Source organism: Acinonyx jubatus, chromosome B4 (assembly GCF_027475565.1).
Source record: "Acinonyx jubatus isolate Ajub_Pintada_27869175 chromosome B4, VMU_Ajub_asm_v1.0, whole genome shotgun sequence".
In the NCBI taxonomy this organism is placed as follows: domain Eukaryota; kingdom Metazoa; phylum Chordata; class Mammalia; order Carnivora; family Felidae; genus Acinonyx; species Acinonyx jubatus.
In genome coordinates, this window is record NC_069387.1 from 75,246,405 (window position 1) to 75,265,330 (window position 18,926).

The 18,926-nt window shown below is 40.2% G+C and overlaps 1 protein-coding gene across 7 annotated transcripts in view; it reads right to left on the reverse strand.

Annotated features, from left to right (window-relative positions):
* The window catches only part of RACGAP1 (Rac GTPase activating protein 1), a 28,285-nt gene that overhangs the window by 4,067 nt on the left and 5,292 nt on the right, over positions 1-18,926 (reverse strand). For 3 of the 7 annotated variants that reach the window (XM_015065748.3, XM_015065750.3, XM_053226213.1), the window contains exons 2-12: positions 17,120-17,208; positions 10,046-10,248; positions 8,898-9,034; positions 7,878-7,947; positions 5,952-6,005; positions 5,197-5,277; positions 4,220-4,337; positions 3,772-3,902; positions 2,690-2,854; positions 1,339-1,434; positions 1,054-1,252 (exon numbers count right to left, since the gene is read on the reverse strand). In XM_015065748.3, the coding sequence (XP_014921234.1) occupies positions 1,054-1,252; positions 1,339-1,434; positions 2,690-2,854; positions 3,772-3,902; positions 4,220-4,337; positions 5,197-5,277; positions 5,952-6,005; positions 7,878-7,947; positions 8,898-9,034; positions 10,046-10,248; positions 17,120-17,204 (1,339 nt within the window). In that variant the 5' untranslated portion in view covers positions 17,205-17,208. Of the gene's footprint in view, positions 1-1,053; positions 1,253-1,338; positions 1,435-2,689; positions 2,855-3,771; positions 3,903-4,219; positions 4,338-5,196; positions 5,278-5,951; positions 6,006-7,877; positions 7,948-8,897; positions 9,035-10,045; positions 10,249-17,119; positions 17,209-18,745; positions 18,811-18,926 lie in introns of those variants that run through there. The other 4 variants (XM_015065747.3, XM_053226214.1, XM_015065749.3 and 1 more) reach the window with 4 other exon arrangements.

Genomic DNA, 18,926 nt, shown 5'->3' on the forward strand with positions numbered 1-18,926 from the left:
GGCAGGCCTACAGCCGCAGCGACTACAATTACCAAGAAGGTTTTCATCTATAAAACATGTTCAAGGGCCCACTATGTACCAGGTACTATTCTAAGTGCTCAGGTAAAGCGGAATTAAGCAAAGACTTTGCCTCATGGAACTTACATTCTATTAGAGGAGTCAGTCAAAAAGCAGGTATCTATCAGGTAGTGATACACAGGGGAAGCTAGAAAGTAATGGGAGCGGTTATTTTGGACAAGGTGATCAGGAAAGGTGTTTTTGAGGACAAGACACCCAAGAAGAAACCCAAAAGAAAGAAAGGGAGGAAGGAAGGGCAAATCATGTAAATACATTCCAGGCTGAAATAATAACAAATGCGAGGGCCTCAAGATGGGAGTGAGCTTGTCAAGTGCTAAGAGTCGCAAGAACCCCAACAAGTGGAGAAGAAGAAAGAAGGGAAGGGCATGGAGAGAAATGATGCTAGAGATGTAAGGAGCCAGCTCATACAGGTGGGGTCTTTGGGGCCATGTTAAGGGCTGTGGATTTTATTCCGAGAGTGATGGGAAGCCACTGGAGATACTAAAGACAGAAGGGCTATCATCTAATATAAATTTTAAAAGGACCCCTCTGGATACTATATGAGGATCACAGTGTCGAGGGCCAGAGTAGAAAAGGGAAAACACTAGGTTCTTCTGTCACTCCAGGATGAGAGATGTCAAGAGGGGTAGTAGTAGGAGTGGCAAATTTCAATTTTAAGATAAATTTTACAAGACCTCTGCTGACAAGATTTGCCAACGGATTAAATGTGGTGTGGGGGAAAAGAAACCAAAGATGGCTCCAAGTTCAAAATGACAATCTCAAACTCTACCAAAAATAACAACAACAAACCCTGTTAACGCCCTGTATAGTTTAGACAGGAAGAGGACAGGCACCAGGAACATGGATACAGGCATTCTTCATCAAAGTATTTGAGCATCTACTATATGGCAGGCACTGTACTGGGCAGTAAACAGAAGAGTCAAAAATTCCTGCCCCTGGGGCACTCACATTCTAGAATTAAAGATCTACTCTTACCTGCTGCTTCCATGAAAGTCTTGTTTAGCCGAAAGGTCAGAAGGGGTTCTTTGAGATTTCGAAGGAAGTCCTTCAGGAGGCTACAGATAGCATGGATATCATCCACTTTGCTGAGGAGGGGTACAGTTTTCACTCTGAGGAATTTCTCTTTTAGCTCTTTTACTGTCCGGTCACAGCCAGAGATCCGATACAGGCCTGTCTATTATCAAGGTGACACTTTCAGAAAGAACCTCCTAATCATTAACACAAATAACAGATTCACGCTCTCTGAAGGTTGACTCTTACCTCTGTCAGCCCTCTCTGCTCAATCTCATTTACGCAATGGACAACAATGGAGGGAATCATTGGAGAAGTCTGGGACACATAATCTGCCAGGATTCCCTGAAAAGGGAGAGTTTTAACTTATTATTTATTACCACTTAGACCAGCAAATGAAGATGAATAGGAAAAACGTCTCCAAACTCATGCTCAGGTTGGGACGTCATGTTTACTTTTAAATTCCTGTTCCCAAAGCATACATTAGAACAGAGACTCTCCGTTTGTTGTTTTTTTTTTTTCCTACCTCCACACCAGGACTGGTTTCTGGTCACGTACCACATTCTTGCATGAACAAGTAATATGACCACTATCTACAACTCTACTCCTGCTTCTCTTCTACTCAAGGGCCTCAGAAAACAAGCAATGACAAGATTACAGGTATAGCCTTTAATATAAACTAATTTATTGTTCTAAAAAAAGAAAACCTTTTTACACTTCTATTACTCTTAGTAAGAAAAATTATTTAACACAAGTCACAGTTGCTCGGGACACAAACATATCTGTAGGGGAGAACTCCATGGTTCTATATCAGAGTACAGAAAATTTGTAACCAATTACAGGCACAAATAAGAACTCCTAAGATTAAAAAAAGTAACATTTGATTTGCTGGGGGCTGGATAGCAGCATAATCATTTTGTTTTGAATCTTAACACTGGTCATACAATAAATAATTTATTAACAGATTGAATCAATGTTTAGAAATAAGCAATCTAATCTTAATAGCCTAGTATAGAATATCTCTAACATAAGAGAAAGTACATTCACAGATGAAATTACAGGATGGCTGGGATTTGTTTCAACACAATTCACTACACAGGGCCAGGAGGACATGGGGGTATTGATAAATCAAAATTGGACATGAAGTAGTAATCACAGAAGTTGAGTGACAGGAACCAGGGATTATTCTAATCTCTCTACTTCTGTATATGTTTGAAATTTTACAAAATAGGAATAGAGTGTGGAGGGGAAGGAAGAGAAGAGGAGAGGAAAGGAAAGAAGGGAAAGGAATAAGGAAGGAAAGGAGGAAAGGGAAGGAAAGGAAAGAGTATGAGTAGGGAAGAGGGGACAGGGTGGGAGAAAGGGAGGGAGGGAGAGAAGGGAAGGGAAGAGGAGTTTGGTGTAGAAAAGTTACTAAATAGACAAACCCAAGCAGGACTCTCCTGCAAATTAACATTTTATAATTTCTCTTCAACATTCATGGAAAAAAATATGCTTCGTATCACTTATTTTAGGATAAAAACGGACAGTAAGCTTTGGAAAAGCTAAAGAAGCCATAACACAAGGACAGCTCCCACAGCTGTCATACATGTGGTCATACCTCTCCAATCTTGACAGGTGTTCCTATCAGGGTAGGAATGCAGGGAAGGGGACAGCGGTCCCGACATTCTGGATGAGAGACCACACGACAATCTCGACACTTCAGAGACAGCTTGCCAAACTTTATCCGCTTTCCACATGGAACACAAGATTCAGGTTTAATAACCTGAGAACAAAAGAGGGCAGAAAGAACAGAACGGTCTGAATTAGAAAATTATCATCATCAACAACCAACAACCTCCTAATTCCTTTACACTTATTTGTGTAATTCTCGCAATAATCCTACAATATAGGTTTTGTTTTCTTTGTTTTAAGATAAGGGAATAGAAGCAAAAACAGCCTGTGTAACTTGCATAAGGTCATCCACCTGGAAGTGGGCAGTGTAGAGTAGTGGAAAGAATCCGCTGACAAGGAGTCACAGAACCTCCGTGTTAACTCTGCCACTTACTGTCCTGTGGCTCAACAACGCAATTGATTCTTCTGAGCCTCAGTCAGTTTGCTTGGGTTTTTATGAGGAAATCCAATGGGACAAATGTAATACATGCTATTTTTAAGAATACAATGTAAATATGTATCACCAAAAAGCATAAACAATTGTTTCTGAAAAATTGGCTTTGTTTTAATTTAACATTACTCACAGAATGGAAAGATACACACCTTCTGTAACCAGCAGTTAGCCCTGATAAGTGGAAACGAAAGAAGGAGACGTGACATTTAACTTTCTAACACTAAGTTATTTAAATCTGCTCCTGGTATATATTAATTTCACAATCAAAAAACTAAGTGTGCCCTAAGGTGCCTGGGTGGCTCAGTTAAGCATCCAGCTTCAGCTCAGGTCGTGATCTCATGAATTGTAAGTTTGAGCCCCACATCGGGCTCTCTGCTCAGTGCAGAGCCCGCTTTGGAAACTCTGTCCCCCTCTCTCTCTGCCCCCACCCCCACTCACGCATGCTCTCATACTCCCTCTCTTTCGAAAAAAACCCAAAAACTAAATTAAAATTTTCCATTAAAAAGATAAATAAACAAACATTAAAAGAGAAAAAAACTTAAGTGTGCCCAAAAGAAGGAGAATCACGGATCTACCGTCTTAGAGACAAAGTCATGCAGGCGCATCCCTCCATTATTCTGTGGAGTGCCGGAACTGTCTGTCTCCGTTCTTGGCTCCAGCTGCCTGCTGCTCAAGGTAGAGTCGCTGTTCCAAGGTTGTAAGGTACCTAGAAAACAACCAACTTTAAGCCTTTGTGTCTTAATATTTTGTCCCTTATGAATTTTAACCCTGATTCTAAAATAACAGGTAGACAACCAGTAATTTGTAACCATAATCAGAAGTGACTACAACAGCTATGCAGAAAAATCAGTTCAAGAATAACAAGTTATACACAAGTGGCCTAGGCCAGGCTAGCAACCCAAAGGCAGAGTATGATACTGTGCAGAAACGTGCAAGAAACGAAGGAAGGATTCTAAAAAACCAAGTCTCCCCAAATTTTACCAGTTGCTTTACACAGGCAATTTAACCAAAAACCCAGTGGACCTGTTTTCCTTCGGCTTCTCGTCCAATATGGCACAGTCTCAATTGTAGACACAGCTTCAATGGGCCCGCCATCATTGGGAACAGTCACTGTAGTTTTTGCAACTATGGATTCATTCCCCTGAAACAAAAACAGAAATGAGCGAAGAATAAACATGTGAATCTAATTTCCCCTCCGCTAAACACCCCTCCATAGGGTGTTTTGGAGTGGTTGAAAAGTTCCTGAATCTTGGTCAGGACTTAAGGACCCAGCTCAAAACACTCTTAAGTTGAAACCTCATACTTCAGAACAAAAAAACAGGGACACCTGGGTGGCTTCATCAGTTAAGTGCCCGACTCTTGATTTCGGTTCAGGTCATGATCTCATGGTTGTGAGATGGAGCTCCCCCTCGGGCTCTGTGCTGGACTGGAGCCGACTTAAAATTCTCTCTCCCTCTGTCCCTCTCCTGCTCACACACACACACTCTCTCTCTCAAAAACTAAAAACTAAATACACAAATAAAAAGAATATTGAAAAAAAAATATATAGGGGCGCCTGGGTAGCTCAGTTGGTTGAGGCTCCGACTTTGGCTCAGGTCATGATCTCACGGTTCGTGGGGTTTGAGCCACGCGTCGGGCTCTGTACTGACAGCTCAGAGCCTGGAGCCTGCTGCTTGGATTCTGGGTCTCCTCTCTCTGCCTCTCCCCCTCTCATGCTCTGTCTCTTTCTCTCTCAAAAGTAAAAAAAAAACTGAAAATATATATATATGTGTGTCACAGAGGCACACATACAAGCAATGAAGAATCAAATATAAAGCTGAGAGTTGTTTATTCAGAGTAATTCCATTCATAAGGATGATGAGGATCCTATTACATTGAAAAACTCACCAAATCTCTCTCTCAAAATAACACTGCAATGTTGACTCAGGATTTTTAATGCTTGGGGCCACTAATCTCTGATGTGTTCACAACCACAATTCTCTTGGCCTGAATCTTCTTACCTGGTCTACTGTGGAGCCAATGGAACGAGTCTTCTTTACAGGTCCAGGGGGACCATCAATGAATTGTCGGCTACTAGAACGCTAGAAAGGAAACAAAGACCAATAAGTTCAGTGCCAAATAGAAGATCTGAAGCACAGAAGACAAAATTATTCCATTAGACAACCTGGTGCAAGTCCTAGCTACCAGGGCTATGGTAAATGACAATGTGCTCTCTCCCATTCTATTTCCATTTCTTAAAGCTTACATTGTACCAATACAAAAGTGCCCTCAGTGCCCTAGAAGAAACAAGCAAGCTTTGGAAAAATCTAGATGACAGCACCAGAAAGAGTACAGCTGTAATCCTATCTAAGTACATGAAGACTCTGGAAACATATGAAGTACCCTGAACAACTGCACACAGACAGATCTCCGCATATCCCATTATACACACATTTCATCTGAGAATTTTATTAGAGTACAAAAGTACTGCATAAAAATACATATGACAACTCAAAACAAACTTAAGTATATCCTTTTCCACCCCATGAATGAACTGAAGCAGCCAGAACAGTGAAATAGGACAAGATTCTGTCCTGAGTTCCCACCTTAAGGAACATCAATGCTGCCCCCCAGCATAAATTCATTTTGTAGTCAGTGTTTAACAATGACTAGAGCAACAGGTCAGGAATGCTGTATCTAGGCAAAAATTCTAGAGAAAATCTTTTATTGCTATTTTGTAAAAACGGCAACAAAAATTAAACAAAACCATACCTACCCTCTTTTCTCTCTTCTTCAGTTTGAAAGTCTTTACCAAAGAAGAATCCCAATCCTGTTGACAATTACAGTGTATTAATTCTTTCCTGTGGTTAGGCCTCCCCTAAACCCTGTGCAAATAAACTTACAGAGAACTTTAAAGGCTTTCTGACTCAGGCTACCTAACTTACAATTTAAAGAGAGGGGGAAGGGAGGGTCTCAAGTGTAGCTACAGAGCGATAGTATGTTAACATGCTTTCTTTCCAAAATTGAAGCTATTATAATAGAATCAGGAATCAATACCTCAGAGGCAGAAAAGGTTAAAGAATCAACTTCTGTCGTGATTATCTCCAGTGCCTGGTCCTTTATTTATGATTATGTTTGTAATTAGTTTTAGAACTTACAGAATCTTAGGCGCTATACTGATCGTGTTGTATGTGATTCTTGCTCTTAAGGGATTATTATTACTTAATCAGATGTTCTGCACAATATATACCCACTTTAGTTCCAGTTTAGGTTTTGTTTCTCAAACATCCCTCTTCCTTGGGCCCCAACAAACACATTCACCACTAAAGAATTATTTTTTACTGTAGCCTAGTTTCACTTCACTTATTTTAACCATTTACATTCAGTTTTAGTAGCTACCTGTAACTTCCTTACTCCTCATAATCCCTGAAAACACAAACCCCAGAAACAGTAGTACATAGCAAATAGTAGCTTAGCTAAATAAATTTAATCTCTCCAATTCACAGTCAAGTAATTTAGCTACTCATGGTTTGATTCAGTTTCAGTTACAACAGATATACCATAAATAGGTCTAGCTCCAAAATCAGCTATGAATATGTTCTACTTTTTTTTTTTTTTTTTAAGTTTTTACTTATTTATTTTGCGAGAAAGAAAGAGCCAGAGAGAGGGAGAAAGACAATCAAAAGTAGGCCCACACCGCCAGTGCGGAGCCTGATGTGGGGCTCGAACTCAAGGAACCATAAGATCATGCATGACCTGAGCTGAAACTAAAAGTTGGACACTTAACCAACTGAGCCACCCAGGCACCCCATTCTAGTTTTATTATATATTCCAGACCTATTCATATCATTCCTTATTTCAAAAAGGGGTACTTAGTACTTATATCTATAAAATGGCAATGATTTCCTCAAACACTGATTTGGGACACAACGCTCCTAGCCCACGTAACAAGTAGCTGTCACTTATTTCGCTATCAGAAAACCAACCACGGATAACCTCCTGATTTATTGATTTGCTAGCTTTCAGCCAGCAAAACAGGAAAGATACACAAACCAATAAACCACCAGCTTCTGAACATCAAACAAAGACTGAAATCTCAGGAGATGACCTTTTATGCAGAAACACCACCTTACGTTAAGAAAAAGGTGCTGCCCCACAAAATCAAGGTAACAAAGAGTTTAGATACATTAACCATTGTTGAGCAAAGCATTATAGAGTGTCTGGAAACTCTGTCAGTCTTCTGGCAAAAGTTCCAGAGCATTGGTTTCTTTCTAATTGTGAAGTTAGTTTTCCTCAAGAATCAAACTAATTCTGAAATAAGGCACAAGTCTATTATTTCCAAGAGCAGAAAATAAACCCTGACTGGGTAGAGTCTGGGTAACTTTTTTTTTTTTTTTTTTGCTAGCTGGGGCTTTTTAATAAGCCAAGATATAGTCAATTAGTACAAGTAGTTCACAGATCCGCTAAAGAAATTTAACCTCATGCCAAACCCTGAATTCTATATTCTCGCTTCCAGAAACTAAATGTATAAGCCAGTCTCTTACAGCTCGTGTAGACTTTTATCTTAAAACGCTAGCTCAGTATCTATAACACATCAACTATTAAAACAGTAATAAAGGAACTTCAGAGGACAGGAGATATTCCTAAGGGAGCAGGGGTTGAAAAAAAAAAAGACAATTCTCAGAGATCAAATGTTCATTACCAGCGATTCATCAGTCTTGTCAAAGCTGATATCTGATAAAATGGAACCAGATTCGTCAATAGTTGACAATCTAGATGAGGCAAACAATACAGTATTAGAGAAGACTGTGAATACAAAATCCATGAACACCCAGAACGAGTCACAGTGGTCATGTAACACCAGCAATTTCACAGCAGTACTTTCCTATGGAGACAACTACAAGCTCAAAGCCTAGTTGCGGTGGTTGCTTGCTATGGTTTCCGTGGGAGAGCGCAGCTGCACGTGCATGAGTACACACGCAGCAGGCTGCTTTTTCAGCAAAGACTTCACAGCAGCAGTTGAAAGTTAGTTGGGAGCATGGGTGCTACTCCCTGCAGAATAGGCTACTAAAAATTCACAGGCAGAAGAATGAAGTTTAACCTGATCCTAATTGTGGTTGCTTTCTACAAGAAAGAGTATTACCCAGCATTAGCTTTTGAAGAAATTAAGCCCATATATCTTCTCAGTTATAAAGATTCCCCATAAAACAACCAAGCAACAAAATAAATAGCTTTAAGAGTGCTGACCTTTCCCTACGTATTGTATTGGGGGTGTTAAATTCAAAGCCTGGTTGAGACTATTCAAATAGTGATGCAGTGGAACCAAAATTATGGTCTGGTCTTGTCTCACAGAAGGCCTTCTAAACCTAAAGAGCTACAAGAGATCTCTGGAGAGTAAACACTGAAAGTATTGCTGAACTGCCACTTTCACCTTTAGGTTTCTTAGCAATGAGTAGGATTAGTTATTGATGTGCAATTTAGCGCCAACATCAAAATTTTACCCAGGGTGAAACCACATCCTAAGGAAAGATCAAAAACAAAACAAGATAAAAGAAATAGGGAGGCCCTTGTGCCTTTATTTCCCACCCACCCTTCCTCCAAAGTCTTTTTCTGCTTTATTCAGCACACATTCCAGAAGCTGTATATTTAAGAGTTCAGATAACAAGAACTTCTGACAGCTGCATTGCTTGTGATCAGATAACAACAGATGCAGTTTCCCCACCTTTTGTTCCCAGCATTGCCACTGGATGGTTGGCCCCTGTTGAGAAAAGCCAGAGCTGATTTTTGCTCCTCACTTAGTTGAATGCTGCCAGATGTGTCACACATGAGCATCTCTCGAATCAGCTGAATCTGTCTTTCCTGCAGACCAAAGCAGAGTAGAACATCCTAGCTAACCAGGGGAGAAAGCTTCACCTCAAATTTATGGGACAGACAGACCAGAAGACATTAAAATACAGCATTATGCAAATGAGCCTCCAGGAAGTCTGCTACACCAATAGCATATTAATTCACATCAAGCCCAGATTGTGCTTCTGATTTCTGACTGGTAAAATGAACTCCATATAGAATAGTGGGGTTTCTGCTACTAGACTTTTGGGTCAACCTGCTAATCCAAGACAGTATTGCAAAATGAGAGTCCTAAAATAGATTTCACATAGCAAAAACAATTTAGTGTCATTTTATCAGGACAATTATTGGCCTCTTTTATGGATCAAAGCAGCCACCCACCTTTCTAAACAGTGGAACAAAATGCATTAAAATGGATACAAAGCTGTGACGCACTGGAACCAGTCAATTTGAGCTTACTGAGGCATTTAACACTGTACCAAGATGGATTAGTGCCTCCTCGTAAAGGCTTTCCTTTGTATCATGACCCACCCTGGTACATCAAAATGATAGTGTTCCCCGTTAGTCACATTGCTCAACTGGCTGAACATGCCCAGCCCCTGACCCTGAATCAGGAGCGGTAATGAAGGAAAAACCTAAGAGTTGTCTTGCCTGTATCAATAACAAAGTACCAGCTACCGACAAAAGGATGAGGACATTCTGGGTAGCAGAAGAGAGAGCCAACATCTTGTGACAGACCAAGCATACTAGGAATTCCCTAGTTTTCTCTAAATTCTCATTTGAAATGTATTAAGTCAGAGTTTCAAGTGTAAAAGAGAAAAAAAATTTCAATTTCAACCTATGAAGAACAGGATTTCCTACACTGCAGTTTCAGCTCCCATCAAGGCCAAGTTGTCATTGAACAGGTTGCTTTTAGTTCTATAATGTGGAAGAAAGGGAGCGTAACCGGCGGGTGGAAACGTTACCAGATGACGCTGCCCCCTCCCCCCACCGCACGGTTCTGGCATAGAGAACAATACACACCAGCTTCTCACAGTCAGCCTCAGCTCGCTGTCTCCGTTTGATCTCGACATCCACCTGATTGCGTGCGTGCTTCAGCTTAACATCCAGCGCACTACGCTCAGTCTCTGCTTTCATCAAAAGATCCTTGTACTTCCCCAGCTCATGGTCTGTTCTCTGCCACTTTTTACGGAAATCTTCAAAGTCTTTTGCCAACTGGATGAATTCTAAGGAAAGGGGGAAACTTCAGTCACTCAAGCACCAAACAGGGTACAATGCTCTAACGAATGAGTCCTCTAGTTAGTTTTCCTCCAAATTTTTAACTAAGGGATCAGCTAGACTCTGGGCAAATCTACCTGAAAATAACCAGGAGCAGGTCTGGATATATGTTCATCACCCGACATGTCAGCTTTGTGGAAAGCAATTCCTGTTTCGATAGGCTACTTACTTTGGCTTAGCCAGTGGCATCTGCTATGGAATAAGGAAATCATTAGTCACCTGGCTCCAGATGTAATACCAACACTGAATGCTCCTGAACAGAAGGCAATCAAAGGGGGATACCTTTGGGGCAGCTGTCACGCACCAGGACAGTTACAGCTATAAAACAAAAACAGCCTCCTTTAGAGTCACGCATTGTTGCACCAGAGAAACGTTAAATAGCAAATTCAAATATAACTGCTGTAATATGCTCCGGTAGATGTAGATTAATATTATAGATGTCTGGGCCTGCAATTCCATTCAACTATATAATTATACAAATATTGATTTGAAAGTAAAGAGCCAATTTGCTTGTGCTGTTTAACACTGCCCTGAAGGGTATGCAAACATTTATGTGGGAAAGACACAGTAAGAACAGATCATAGTAACTTAGGGTGAGTCACTGATGGCAGAATATGGACTCTCCTCAAATGTCTGCAGAGAGAGCATCACTTCCAAGGCAGTGCCTCAAAGCAGGATAACCCTGGTGCATTCACACTTGCCACCTGCTATTTGGCAAAGACTATTCAACACTGCCTTCCTATTTTCCAGTTACCTTCAATCTATCTCTAGGCATCACTCCCCACCACAGTCATGGAGGAAGTTCCCAAGGTGTACATCTGCTGCTGGTCAAACTAACCCAGTTTAGAGTCGAAACTAGGCCACAGGCACACAAAGCTAGCAGATTCTTGGGTAGTAAGGGCACTTTTCCTATTTGAATTTAACCTAAGAGCACAGAAACATGAATATAGTGCCCTTTTAAAGCAGTTTTAATAATTTGACTAAATTTCATACCTACAAACTAGGATGCCAATTCAATCTAGAAAAAGCAAGTCTTACACATAAGGACACTTCAGTTTATAACAACAGGTTTTAGCAGAACAGGGTATTATGACCTAGTTATCTTAGACAATGCAAATATCAAAGATACACACACACACACAAATATGTATCTACATATAGCTTTAAATGGTATGCTGGTTTTGTTAACAGTTTAGAACACATTACTATGTTTTTTCCTCCTGAATTTAAAGAAAAAGAGGGGCACCTAGGTGGCTCCATCAGTTAAGCATCCAACTCTTAATTTCAGCTCCGGTCATGATCTCATGGTCCTGTGAGATTGAGCTTCACGTTGGGCTCTGTACACTCTCCCTCTGTCTCTCAAAATAAATAAACATTTAAAAAAATAATAAAAGAAGGGGCACCTGGGTGGCTGAGTCAATTGAGCATCTTACTTCAGCCTGGGTCATAATCTCACGGTTTGTGGGTTGGAGCCCCACATCGGGCTCTCTACTATCAGCTTGGAGCATCCCCCGCTTCAGATCCTGTCTCCCTCTCTGCCCCTCCCCTGCTTGTGCTCTCTCTCACAAAAATGAACATTAAAAAATAAAAAGAAAGAAAAAGAAAACAAACAATATTTCCTTTTGCATATTTATTTCAACAATGTAGACTCACAAAACTTTTTTAAAGAGCTCGTTCTTAGCCACATTCACTCTGGCAATTCATCAAGTGGTACACTTTACGATTTGTGTACTTTTCTGATGTATGAAATAGCACTTCAATATCAAGAAATAAAGAACAAGAAACACACTTTTCAACTATACATCCAAAATCTTTCTAGCTCCACATTGAGGTCAATTAAATATTTCTAAATACAGTGCTGCACACACACTCAAATATTTAGTGAATTGAAAAACAATTTTGAGGAAAGATTTCAATTGGACCTAATTGTGCTGGTTTGTTTGTTCTTTAGGATACTCCTCCTTGGTAAGTCTTGTTAAATTTGAATTTTAATCCCTATTCATTGTTAATTGGCATATATTATAGGTCCAACCAAATTGGACAAAGGAACTCAAACCAAATAAAGTATAAGTACATTTCAAGGGAAGACTTCCTATATTAATCGTACAAATGACTAAATCATTAGTGCAACTTGATTTATGTTAGACCAAAATCAGAACATCTGTGTACCTACGATACTACTTACATACAATTCTGTTATGAATGAACTAAGTTTGCTAGAATGGGTCAAGATGGCATGTCAGGGACATGGGTGGCACTGAGCCACTGGGTGGCTCAGTCAGGTGAGCATCTGACTCTTGATTTCGGCTCAGGGTCGTGGGATCGAGCCCTACACCAGGCTCCACTCAGTGTGGAACCTATTTAAGATTCTCACTCTTTCTCTCTCTCTCTCCCTCTGCCCCTCTCCCCTGCTCACACCGTCTCTCTAAAATTAAAAAAAAAGAGGGGGGGAGCACCTGGGTAGTCAGTCAGTTAAGCATCCAACTGTGGCTCAGGTCAAGATCGCAGAGTTTGTGAGTTCGAGCCCTGCATCAGGCTCTGTGCTAACAGCTCAGAGCCTGGAGCCTGCTTCGGATTCTGTGTCTCCCTCTCTCTCTGTCCCTCCCCTGCTCACACTCTGTCTCTCTCTCTCTCTCAAAAGTAAGTAAACTTAAAAAAAAAAGGCACTTTACATCACAGATCAGGAAAAATTTTGATGTTGGAGATCAACAAACATGGAATTTTGGGGACGCCTGGATGGCTCAGTCGGTTAAGTGTCTGACATAGCTCAAGCCATGATCTCACGGTTTGTGAGTTCAAACACCGCATCAGGATCTCTGTAGTCAGCACAGAGCCTGCCTTGGATCCTGTCCGCCCTCTCTCTCTGCCCCTCCCTGGCTCACACACGTGCTCACTCTCTCTCTAAAAAAGTAACAAACATTTTTTAAAAATGGCATTTTTTGGTTTGTGAATCACAATGCAAATTAATGTTAGCTCCCATCATGAACTACATGTACAAAAGATTAAATTCAAATTAGCTCCTCTAAAAAGTTATGTATATATTAAACTATGAAATGCATCTATCAGAAAGGCGGTAAGAGAAAGGAGAATTCCTTAAAACAAATTGAGGATTGGGGTGATTGGGTGGCTCAGTAGGTTAAGCATCTGATTTTGGCTCAGGTCATGATCTCACGAGTTCAAGCCCCACATTGGGCTCCATGCCTGTGATGCGGAGCCTGCTTGGGATTCTCTCTCTCCCTCTCTGCTCCCCTCTCTCAAAATAAACAAACTTAAAAAAAAATTGAGGGTAATCTTTGATTAATTAAACACACACACACACAAACAAACAGAATTTGGTTCATAGTTTAACAAATAGATTAAAACAGTCCCACAGATCTCGTTTTCTCAGCTCACTCCTCCTGGGGCCTTGCACAGGCTCTTCCCTTTGTTTTTCCCCCTACTCTCTGAGCTTCTTAAGGGCAAGGGCCCTGTGTCTCTTATTTCCAATGCCTTATAGTGCACAGTAGGCACTTTATTCATTGAACAGATAAATGAAGAATTGCTGCTCAGATCAAATTTATTTATTTATTTGTGAAATGTTTATTTATTTTGAGAGAGAAAGAGAGTGCAAGCAGGGAAGGGGACAGAGAGAGAGGGAGGGAGAGAGAGAATCACAAGCAGGCTCCGCATTGTCAGCGCAGAGCCCAATGTGGGCTCAACCTCAAGAGTCAAACGCTTAACTGACTGAGCCACTGCTTAACTGACTGAGCCACTGAGGAGGTGACCCCAGACCAAATTTAAACTCCAGGCATCCAAGCCCACCTCACCATCTATTCAAACTTACCTCCCACCGTTACACATTACTCTTTCTTGTCCCTGCTCCCAGAACAGACCCATGCTCATTTCTGCCTTCTCTCATGATCAAGCTATGTACTCCAAACAGAATGCCCTACCTACACTCTTCTTTATGTATCCATTCTTCTAGTCCCATCTGTTCTATGAATCCTTTCCTAATCTGTTTGCTCCACATTACTTTTTTCTATACTTCCCAGAAGCATGTATTTTAATACTTGTTTTATCTTCTGTTTCATAAGAAACCTGTCTCTGAAACTTAAATACCATAATCTTCTTGAAGACAGGTCATGTCATACACACTGTAATATCACCTAATATATAGCATAGCACAAACCCAGCATTGTGTTAGCACACAACAGGCACCTGATAAATATTAATTATATTTATTCCTAATTTACACACCAATGACCTCAAAAAATTTCAGGCAGCTCATGAAAAAAATAAAAATCATGTAGACTAGGGAAAACAAAGATAACAAAATACCTAGGCTATTAAAGTCATTTTATTTGAATATTAACCTTCACTCTGATATTTCAGGAATCTAGGACTTAGCTTTAAAAAAAAAAACAAACTATACAAAAAGGAGAGAGAAGAATGAAGTTACTATGATAAAAGACAAGAATAAGGAGTCTGGATACTTAGTCATAGGAGGAATTCCTAGGATCAAAGAAGAGGACAGACTTAGGTGGTTGCAGAAAGGAGATTCTAAGGGAAACATGGGTAGTTTAGACGGTTAAGCATCCAACTCTTGATTTCATCCGACTCCGTATTGGGCTCTGTGCTGACAGCGCGGAGCCTGCTTGGAACTCTCTCTCCCCCCTCTCCCTGCTTGCAAATGCGCGTGTGCCCTCTCTCAAAATAAATAAACAGAAAGAAAGAAAAGAAAGAAAGAAAAGAAAGAAAGAAAGAAAGAAAGAAAGAAAGAAAGAAAGAAAGAAAGGAAGGAGATTCTAGAGTCTAGAAAACACGAAACCACTCTATTTCCTCAAAAGCCAACGTTCTGAGTTAAGGATCTGGAGAGGGAGGAAAACATACCTCTATTCTATAACAGTAATCAATGGGAAGATAAAAATGTGTTTATAAAACAAAGATACCTGTAAAAATAAATATCTTTTTTTTTTTGGCATAATTACTTCCAAAGTATTTTCACAACTGGTATCTCGTTTTATCCCCCAAATGCTCATAGCACTCCCACAAAGAAGATAAAGACATTTGAATTCCTATTTTACAGATGGAGGAACAGACACAAAAATAACAGTCAAAAGCCAGCACTAGTTATTGAGATTCTAAACCTCAGATTCCTCCCTCTGCCCCCACATCCTATCAGCTGCCTCCTCCTAGAGATCTTATTACCACAGTCTCTTCTACCCCTTTCCCCTTATTTCCATCTTTACGTCACAAACACCATTCCAGGGGCGACTGGGTGGCTTAGTCAGTTGAGCATCCGGCTTCGGCTCAGGTCATGATCTCATGGTTTGTGAGTTCGAGCCCTGCGTCGGGCTCTGTGCTGACAGCTCAGAGCCTGGAGCCTGCTTCTGATTCTGTGTCTCCCTCTCTCTCTGCTCCTCCCCCACTCGTGCTCTCTCTCTCTCAAAAATAAATAAACATTTAAAAAACAAACAAACACCATTCCAGTTAGGGTTTCTCCTGCCTCTTTCCTGAGCTATGGCAACTGTGCCCTCATCGGTCTCCCAGCCTCCACCTCTGCTTGGGTAACCTTCCAAAAGTTCCGCTGGGATCATCCCATTCCCCTACTCCTACTCCCCTCAAACCCTGCACCCACTTGCCTCCACGTAAATGCCCTCTTTCATCTGTCTGCTGGGATCTCACCCTACATCTAAGGTTCCACTCAAACCCTACTTTTGTCCATGAAGCCACTCAGCCAGTCATCCCTTTTCCTCAACTCAACATGTACTAAAAGCTGTTTTAGGTTTTCACTAAATATTTGAATGAGCCTGAATTTGAAGATCTCTTATTCAATACTCTTCCCCACTAGACTCCAAAGTAATCCATCTTCTGAGATGATATAACCTCAAAGAGAAGCCTAATTAGTATGCCATCATGGTTACTGAGCTGGTATCAGATGATAGAGCTATGGAACAGCTATTAAGAGAGAGAAAACAGAATATTGTCTTAAAAGGCCTGTAAGTGGATAAGAGCTATTAAAAACATCAAATTAAAGAAAATGCTGAATGGCATAAGCAAGACACCATACTAAGCACTGTGAAGATTAAAAAAAAAAAAAAAAGTTGAAGACGCAGTTCTTACATTACTTTTATACCAGTGAGGCTGACTTAAGAGCAACACTTACTAAATTAGGTATTAATGAAAATCTGAAACAGGAGAGGATGGCAACCCAAAGAAAAGCTGATAAAAATAATTCCCTTAGATCACTTTAGTCAGGGCCGTCAGCCCTACCTCCTTTCTCACTAATCTACTTCCCAGCCCACTATTCTATCACCACCTCCTTTTTCTCCCCAGCTCTCTACCCAATTTCAATCCTTTATTACTAAGAATCAAATACATGAAATAGGTGAAAGCAAATGAACAGTCCCATCTTCAAAAAGAAATTATGACATTTTTCTCCTCTTCAATTGAAAATGTTTTACATCACACAGGGGAAAAAAGCCCAGGATAAAAAATAAAGACAACTACTAAAAAAAAAAACATCCTTGGACCTTCAGATTCTACCCAGTTCTTGGTATGAAAATGAAATTGGCAACTAATGCCAACTATTCAATGGAAAGAGAATCTTGATAATGAAAGAAGTCTGCGTGAACACATTTAAGAACAACTATCAGAAAAAAGTGACCGGTTAGAATGAGTGTCCATTAAGCTTTGACCATGGATAAGTGACCATCACTTTCTTTTTAGGAAACCCAAATGAAAAACAATTTTAAGACTGGAACACACTTCAGCTTTGCAGAAAACTCAGATTTGAAATTTGCTTTTCCTCTCCACACAGGCCAACTCAGAATGACTTACGGAGTTCATTTCCTTCACTGAGAATCTCCACCCGGCGTACAAGCTGCTCAAACAGATTCCGCAAATTCAGCATCGTCGTATCCATCTTTCTGCCAAGAAATCAAATATACATTAGGGGTCCTGCCTTCTCCCCCAGACAAAAGATTCAGTCCATCAGGGACTAACATCTGGACTCTTCCATTTGTAGCTACCATTATAAGGATCTCAAGCCAACAATTGGTGTTTTGTACAATCTTTATTATAAAAACAAAGCTGGAATGTTTTTAACACTCATTTGAAAATCAGAAAAGCATTTCAGACCTCCGAATATAACACCTCCCTTCCTGCCCACTTCTTTCCCCCCACTCTGCAATCATTCTGGAGCTCTGAGGAAAGCAGTTAGGGACAAGCATGTCAGTTGATTACTAGGTGACCAACTATAAAATGTGGCTCTCAGTCTACTGATTAATATAATGCTTTTGCCACTTTAATCCTTCTGGACTGTGAAGACCTTCAACGTAACTTAAAAGGTTTATTTTTTATTTCACTTTTAGCTAGTACCCCTGTTGCAACTGCCTTTTAAAATGCAGGACATGGTCAGCACATTTCCTACCAACGGCACAGATGACGTCACACGAGTGATTAAGTGAGGAAATCGCCAGCTCAGCAGCACAAGAATTATTTCTGTAATGCAGGGCTCTCTGGACTGTGTGCAGGGACTATGTCTAATAAATTTATACTAAGTATAGGCAAAGGATTATGTTGTACCACGTTCTGGCATCAAGGAGACAATACACCACCTTCACAGTTAGAAGGGCAAAGGAAAAAAATCATTTGCTACTGTATTCTGTATAGCGAATTTCAGGCTTCATATTCCCCCCCCCCCCCCCCCCCCCCGCCGGCAAAGACCTGCTAATATTACATTAAAAAGGAGTGTCCTTACAGGCAGTTCTGTTCTGAATAGACTTTAACTGGAAACACTTTGAGGAAATAAGATCTTCATTTAACAGTCAAGAAAAAAAAAAAAGACATCAACTGGATGTCACAAAAATCATCAAGGAAATGAATTAAAAAATAAATTTCATTTGAAAATTGAATGTCCTCAGAAATACCATTAAAGGATTCTTATGTTTCTCCAAATCACCCCTTCTACATTCTAGTACAGGTCCTTATTTGATGCATCTAAATAAAATTTTAAGAACTCTTTTATGAAGGTTTAGTGATTTTACAATGTATATAAGATTGTACTGTAAGCTAGGAGGGTTGAACAGGGTGTAAAAAAAAAAAAAATCCACAAAGGATAAAGGAATAGATAAACATAAAGATATTTTCTATTAAATGTTAATTATTCATTTGTACTCATAGGATGATTGTTCTAGTAGCCAAAAAGCTTTCAGTTCAGTTCTAAGCTTAGAGGCAACATATACCTGAATCAGGGCCGGAAACCAAGATTTTCAAATGGCAACGTGTCTGTTCCAAGCTACATAATGACAGCAAGCTGCTAAGCAACCAGACTAACAAATTTATTACAAAAACCTCTCTAAACTAAGAACAAAACTAAAAGAATAGCATTAAAACTGACAGAAAGAGTCTGGAAGTCCTGAAGATGCCCATGACTTAACAATATGACAAAATAGGCATATATACCCAAATGCTACAGGGCAGGAGCAGGGCATTCGGTAGCTTATTCAAATGATGATTTCCTTTGGCCCCTGTAAAAATGGGAAGAGACTGATCAGTTTTAACGTAGGGCATTGATTTCCGTCATCTCAGCACTTAATCTATGTATTCTGAGACCTTAAGACTGTGAATTCGGTACATAGGAAAA